General features: G+C 46.3%; 1 protein-coding gene across 1 annotated transcript; it reads right to left on the reverse strand.

Moving 5' to 3' along the window:
• Positions 1-4,874: 4,874 nt before the first annotated feature.
• Positions 4,875-6,843, reverse strand: LOC132897854 (uncharacterized). The gene is made up of 2 exons (XM_060939095.1): positions 6,836-6,843; positions 4,875-5,685 (listed from the first exon to the last, which is right to left on the reverse strand). The coding sequence occupies exon 2, from the start codon at positions 5,683-5,685 to the stop codon at positions 4,927-4,929; it is 759 nt and encodes a 252-aa protein (XP_060795078.1). The 5' UTR covers positions 6,836-6,843; the 3' UTR covers positions 4,875-4,926.
• Between the last annotated feature and the right edge of the window lie 839 nt (positions 6,844-7,682).

Raw genomic sequence — 7,682 nt, forward strand, 5'->3', positions numbered from 1 at the left:
TAAAAATTCCCTCACATTCCCCCCTTTTTATCCTATAGGATAAATTACTAAAAGGAAAGAAAAGAACTGTACACAGTTTCAGTGATAAGAGTTCTCAGAGAGATTCAACTTAACACGTCATTGAGTGTACAGGGATAATGCTAAGGCTGTTTTTATAAGACAGACATCTTAAATAAATGCTAGCAAGCCATATACATAGATCAGGAATAATAGAACAGGAAACAATCATAATGAAAGTGTTTTAAGTCAGGACTAGTTTCATGTCAACTGTGCTGATGTCATCGAACGGTGGGTTATAGTCTTCGTGTGAGTTTGGAGGCCAGTCAGGCAAGTCGTCTGAGTCTATTTTCACCATCTGGTAACCAATATTTGTCAGCTGCCTCTGAAACACAGACATACAACATTGACAGAAAACAGGGAGCAAACATAGCATCACAATCGCTAAGCCCAGGACCAGTATGGTGGATAGAATCAGAGTCTTCCATCCACTGAACCAACACAATCAGCTGTCTTCAACTCCTCCATGTTCATCTGCTTATGATTGTTCAGCAACCTTGCGCATCTTGTTCAGTGCCTCAATGATGTTACCGAGTTAACCCTTGCCCTTCTTGACGTGTATTGGTGCTCAGAGGGCGGGCACGCCCTATCAGCCCTCGTCCCACCTCACCGGGACTTGGAGGAAACTCAAAACCCTAAGACTTGTCTATCGGCTAGACACTGAAATACTCTTCCCTATTGAGGGTGCGTACGTGATTGATGTGATACTCGCACTGTTCCATGCAGTGATGCCTTTCTTCCTCACGAGCTTTAGTCAGCGTCTGGTCACTTAGGCCTTCCTTTTCCTCCTGCTCAGCCGGTTCAGGAACCCTCCTGCAGTGGCTAGCATGGATCCACATCACTCTGCCTGTGACTTTCACTGCCGTTGGGGTCGTGAGCAGGACCTGGAATGGGCCGTTCCACCGTGGCTTGTTCCACTTGGTTCGTCGGAAGTCCTTTACCACGATCCAATCCCCTGGTTGTAGATCGTGCAGAGGTCCCTCAGCGGGTTTGGGAAGTGCTTCTTTTACCTGTTTGTGGATAGATTTCAAAGCAGAGGACAACATTGCACAGTAATTCAACACTGCATCATCACACAGTGTGGTGTCCGGCAGTGTTCCTTGAGCTAGCCCTATCCCCGTGTTGGGTACTCGTCCAAACAGAATTTCGAATGGGCTTAACCCATGTTTAGGCCTAGTTTGCATCCTCATTTGTGTGAGTACTACAGGGAGGACCTTTGTCCATCCTAGCCCTGTTTCTGCACAAGCTTTGCTTAGTTTATTTTTAAGGGACCCATTTTCCCTCTCTACTGCTCCTGCACTGGCAGGATGATGGGCACAATGTTGTTTCAGGTCTATCCCTAGGAATGCTCCTATTTTCTTTAGGGCTGCATTAACAAATGGTGTTCCACTGTCACTTGAGATTTTGCTAGGTATACCCCACCTAGGAATTACATCTCTCAGGAGTGCTTTGACTACCGCCTCTGAGTCTTGTTTAGCTGTGGGGAATACTTCTACCCATTTTGAAAACATGTCAACTATTACCAGGCAGTACCTTTTCCCTTCACTAGGTGTCAGTTCAATAAAGTCCATTTGGAGGTGATCAAATGGTTTGTCTGGTATTGGGTGTGCTGCTTGAGTTAGTCTGATACCTTGACCTGCATTATGTTGTGCACATATCAAGCATTGCTTGCAAAATTTCGCAGCATAATTTGAAAACCCCTCTGTGAACCATCTCTTTGTTACTTCTGCTACCATCCCCCCTTTTGACACATGGGTGAGCCCATGTGCCAATTTTGAATAGAAAGGGAACATGTATTTTGGTAGACAGGGACAGCCCGAGGGACAAACCCAGACCAAGTTTGCAAGGATACAGCCTGCCTATTTCCAGACTCGTCTCTCGTCCTGGATGGCAGTGCTCTGAAGGTCCGCTAGCTGTAAACAAGGGGTAGAAGCCTGAGGAAAGGCAAGGTTAGAGGGTGAACTGGAAGCTGAGGCTGCACACTTAGCTGCCACGTCCGCCCTGGCATTCCCTTGAGACACAAGATCAGTATTGTTAGTATGGGCAGCACACTTACACACAGCAATAGCTCTAGGGAGTAGAACAGCATCCAACAACTCAGAGACCAGTTTATGATGTGCAATGGGAGATCCTGTGCTAGTGAGAAAATTTCTATGTTTCCAAATGGTGCCAAAATAGTGCACAACGCCAAATGCATACCTACTGTCTGTAAAAATATTGACAGATTGCCCTGCCACCAATTTGCATGCCTCAATGAGGGCACAGAGCTCTGTGGCCTGTGCTGACAGGTTTGAGGGCAGACACGACGCCTTGAGGACCTCGTGATCTGAGACTATGGCAAAACCTACTTTGTTCTTTCCCATCTCTGGGTCTCTGGAGGCTGAACCATCCACATAGAGGATCATGTCTGGATTTTCCAAAGGGTCGCTCTTTAAGTCTGCCCTGGGGGAACAAAAATCATTAGTGAGAGCAACACAGTCATGTGGCTCTCCATCGTCCTCTGTAGGGAGAAGAGAGGCAGGATTCAGAACAGTACAACGTTTCACAGTGATGTTAGGCATATCAAGTATGACTGTGTTATACTTCAACCATCTCTGTGCTGACAAATGTGACGTCTTTTTCTCCAACAGAAGCAGGGAGACAGCATGTGGGACCAAAAGGGTGAGGTTAGAATACCCCACAATATTTCTGGAGGCAGTTACCGCCTTTTCAGCTGCAGCAACTGCATGCAGGCAAACAGGAAATCCAGTCGCCACTGGATCCAGCCTGCTGGAGAAGTAGGCTACAGGTCTCAATCTATCCCCGTGTTTCTGCAAAAGAACAGAGGTCATAAAACCCTTCTTTTCATCGACAGTTTGAACAAATGGTTTATTGGGGTCAGGCAATCCCAGAGTGGGTGTGGTCTGCAGAGCGCTCTTTAGGGACGTCAGGCGTGTGCGGGACAGCCGCAGCATTGACTGCTTGCAGATCTTGGACAAACCTCCACTCATCGGGCTGGGACGGTTTTCTTCCTTCTTAACTGGAAAAATAGGAGTGCGCACTGGAGAGTCCTGGCAAGGGACAATTACATCTGCCTTCAGCAACGAATCAAAGACCGGTTTTATACCTGCAGTTGCTTCTGGTTTGAGTGGGTACTGGGTCTGTTTAGGACTGAAATCTGATTTGGGGGTGATCACCACTGGTTCAGCATTCTTTATTAGGCCCACATCACGTTTACCCTTTGCCCAAACGGAATTTGGAACTCCCGCCAATTTGGGGTGCACCTCTGCTGGAGTTATGCCTGTGGAAACAGAGACAAACAGGCCACTATGGCTGGGGTCCCCAGGACCCTGGTCATCAGTGGCTAGTATTACGCTGTGCTTAACATGCACACACATAGCATTACTGTTTGTAGACCCCAAGCCTTTGACAAAACAACACACTAGGGTCCTCTGTTTGGGACCATTCATTGCCATCGACTGCACACTTCCTGACCCACTTCCCCACGTCTTTCCAATGGGTGGCTCGTGGCCTTGCTAATGAGACATGGGGAATAGAATTAATGATGTCTAAGAAATCATGTTGGCAGCAGTCAACCTCATAGTCCTCTGTTCTGAGGCTGCTTATAACATGTTTGAGAACACTGCGATGAGCATTGATGCAGCTGTTTGGACAACGAGTAAAATGGACCTGCACAGCGCAATAATGTTTAGACCAATACATAGTTTGAGGGTCAATCTTTCACGTGCATGGGGGTCTGCAAACCAAGTCTTTTCAAACTCTACATCTTGACCTTGGTGAACATGTGCTGTACAATGCAAATCTTCCTCTTTCATATAATCTGTGTCAACTGATGAGGTGTTCAAGTATGCGAGCTGTACAAGGTGTTTTGGAGTTTGTGTGAACTGATCTGAGCAGAGCTGCCAGACATACACATACAGGGGGCTTCCAAACCCATACTGCACACCGCACATTTCACTTACTTCAATAGTTAGTCCATCTGGAGTGGATGTGAGATTTACTTCTAATTTGCACATTAAATCACGTGCTAACAAATTTACTGGACATGTATGTGAGATGAGGAATGAGTGGGACGTAACTATTCCTCCCTCGCTTTTACATGGGAGGTTGACTGAGAAAGTTTCGGTTACAGGTCGTCCTGAGATGCCCATCGTCTGAATAGAATTTGAGCTGAGCGGTGGGTCTACTGGAAGTACCCCATGTTGTATCACTGAGTGTGCTGCTCCAGAATCTACTAGAAAGGCTAACACATGCCCACACACAGTGAGGGGCATACAAGGGAGTTTAGAAAAGGGAGTAGTTGTGTATTTTAACAAACTTAATGCAACTTCAGGTGTATCTATCTGGACTGGTGTATCGGGCATTTCTGTGTAGTCTTGCTGTTGCATGCAGGTGCTGCTACTAATGTGTTTAACGTTATGTGAATGCTCCTGTCTATGTGTATGTGTATCATCAGGTGTGTGTGTTTGTTACCTCCCCTGTTCTCTGTGTGGGGCCCGTTCCCGGAGTCTGCCCATCAGTCTGCTTTGCTGTACTCCTCACGGGGCTTCTGCCTGTTACTGTGGAGACAATTTCGAGCAATGTGTCCCTTTTGATTGCAGTTGTAGCAGGTTGCACCTTTTATCCAGGACGAGTCACTCCAGGTTGTCCTGTCTCTGCCCTTACTTCAACCTCTTCCTCCTCTTGTTCCTTTTTCTCCAGGCTGAACAGTCTGGAAAGAGTGAGAGTGGCAGCGTGTAGATCTTGGTCTCTTTGTGTCGACTTTGTCTTCTCCTTCTCTTTCAGCAGCTTTTCTGCATGCACAGCGTACTGCTCGATCTTGGTGAGGCTCAGGAGTGCCCTCCACTGCAGCCAGGTTCACGGGTCTGGTCAGGCCACTGTTTTCTCGTGCGTGGCGGTGAGACGGGTGAGAAATGCTGACACCACTTCTCCATCTTCTTGCTTACACATACTGATCTTAGTCATGTCTATGTTCAAAGGAAAAGCACTATCCAGACGAGCACAGAGAGCAGTGATGGTATCTCTATACTCACTATTGCCAGCCGTGCTCCAGTCTGGTGTAGTCATTCGCTGGTCAGCTTCCGGCCACTCTTTGGAAACTTTGTTCCAATCTATACCCATCTTGGTCATGATTAGGCAGCGAAGTTCATGGGTGGTCGGTCGGAATTTTCTGCAAAATATCAACAGTTCGTTACCAAATCTCTTTCCTCCTACCTCTCTCACATTGGGAAGAGAAGCCATGCTTTCCTTGATATCAGCTGTCATCCAGGGTCTGTGGACTAAAAGCACGCCATCAGCTCCAGCCACTTCCACCATTGGAAGATGAAGAACTTCACACTTTAGGTTACAGCCTTGTGGACCCACTGGTGAGCACGTGGTCAGGTCCAGGAGAGTATCTTTTCCATCGCCATATGTAAGACCGGATCTCATGTGTGATGGAGAAGCGAGGGGAGGTGCTGATGCTGGAGGCAGCTGGTAGGCTGGGGGAGATTCCAGAGGCTCAGTTTTTTCCTTCGTCTCAACTTCTCCCCTTCTCTGTGGGTGAGGCGCTTGTGGGAATGATGCTCCGCCTTGCTGAGGAGGCAGTGTGTGTCGGGGTGGTGGGGCAGACTCCAGGTCAGGGTCCATCTGAAATTTCAAACACTGAGAAGAGGGTGAGAGCCCTGCCTGTCGTTTCTCTCTTTTGTACTCTCTCTTAAGTGTTTCTTCTTTCCATGCAGAAAACGCCCTCCAGTCCCCTAAGAACTTAACATTATCTGCAGACTCTTCTTTTTCCTTCTGTTTCAACTTTCTTCTAACTGTCCTATCTGCCTGGGACTAAAACTGCCCTTTTCAGGGAATCCTAAGTCCTTTACCCATATATCAAACTGTGCCAAATAATCCTCGCCATACGAGGATTTCATAAACTGGATGTTTGGGCTGTCATAGGAACAGCCAATTCTTATTATAGCACATGTAGCTTCACACTTACTTGCTTTTTCTTTTCTTTCCCTAACTTACTGTTTCTGTTCCTCATTGTACACTGTTATATCAATAGGTTATGACAACAATGGCTGAGTTTTTTTTTTCTCAGAATCACAAGAAGAGCAAGTTGGACTATGTCCAAAAATGCAACACAATAATCTTTTAGGTGTGTTCTTATTAGTAAACAATTTATCTGACATTTGCCTTAAACCAAAGTAGGTATCATTTAGCACAACAACCTCAAAGACAACTCGCGCATGTGTACAAAAGCTGTTTCTCTGTTTCAGAATTTGGAGGAGGACAGTACTCTGTTGATTCATCAATATTTTGCGTGCACACCGGTGTGTCTTTGCGTTTTCGCGATCGAACCTCTCTATCCCGTTCCCCAGACGGGCCAGTTGTTCACACAGAACAAAGGGAGCAAGATTCAATTCCCACGAATTGCTGAACGTGAATCCGTCGAAACACGCACCCGTACTTCCCCTCCTCAAGTAGGCGAGCGATTACCCAGTCGTCACTTAGGCGGATAATTCTCTAACACAACCCAATAAACTACTCGCAGTTTATTGTCTCAAAATTGTGTTTTATCCGTTGTCTGCAAACATATTGATGGTACCACAGTTTAGCAGTCCTCCTGGGCTCGGACAAACTTCTGTCCGTCTCTTATATCAGTCTTCCTTGACTGGGACAATCTTTGTCCATCTCTTATATCATTCTTTAAATACTAGGACAAATCTCTGTCCATTTCTTGTATCATTCTTTAAATACTGTTTCCACTAATTTCTTTACACAAGAATGCAAAGTTATCACTTACTGGTTCGGTGAGCCCTGATGGCCTGGTCTCTCGTCCGAGTTCTCAGCTCCGCACCGTAGCCTTGGGAGTGTTCCGTCGTCCGAGGATCAGACGCATAGGGCCCACCCAGGGGACGCCAAATTGTAATGGAAATTTCTAATAAACACTTCAGAACGCTAACAGTTGTCTTTTCAGTCATTTATTATAGTAGATCATATAAAAGATATATAAAATAGGAAAGGAAAGAGAAGAATAGAAGAAGACACCACTTCTGATGATGCCGAGAGTACGCGCACTCTGAGTTGTGTTTTAGGAATGTTATCTATTATACTCTGAAAGCATTCGCTCACTGCTTGTGTCTTCACGTGATTGGCTCAAGATTTTCTATGAAGCTTTGTTAGAGCGTGCACCTGGCGTGCGGGTGGATGCGTAGTTATGAGAACTCAGGCACCCTGCTTATCACCACCAAGGTCAGGAAAGGTGGTTACATCATGAGAAGATGCAAGCTAGGATGAACTCAAGCACCCTGCTCATTACCACCAAGGCCACAGAAAAGCGATTACAACATAGGAAAAAACATCTTTCTCAGTATAGGCCACTTGAGCTCAACACACAGAAACACAGAGAATAATAATGTTCATCCATTAAAAATTCCCTCACAAGCCTGACCAGAGAATTGAGGGTGGTACGCGATATGGAATTTCACCTCGACGCCTAACATGTTCCACAGCGCAGCCATTACACCAGCAGTGAAATGGGTGTCTGTGTCTGAGTTGATGGATAGAGGGAGATTTTTGAAAGAGTTGTGGCCACTAGGGGGAATCGCGATGTCGGGTGTTTCGACACCGGACTCGGTGTGCAAAGACAT

This window comes from Neoarius graeffei, chromosome 14 (assembly GCF_027579695.1).
Source record: "Neoarius graeffei isolate fNeoGra1 chromosome 14, fNeoGra1.pri, whole genome shotgun sequence".
Taxonomy (NCBI): Eukaryota; Metazoa; Chordata; class Actinopteri; order Siluriformes; family Ariidae; genus Neoarius; species Neoarius graeffei.

Coding starts and splice junctions, on each gene's coding strand:
- LOC132897854 (XM_060939095.1), bottom strand. CDS start 5,685: ATGGACCCTGACCTGGAGTCTGCCCCACCACCCCGACACACACTGCCT.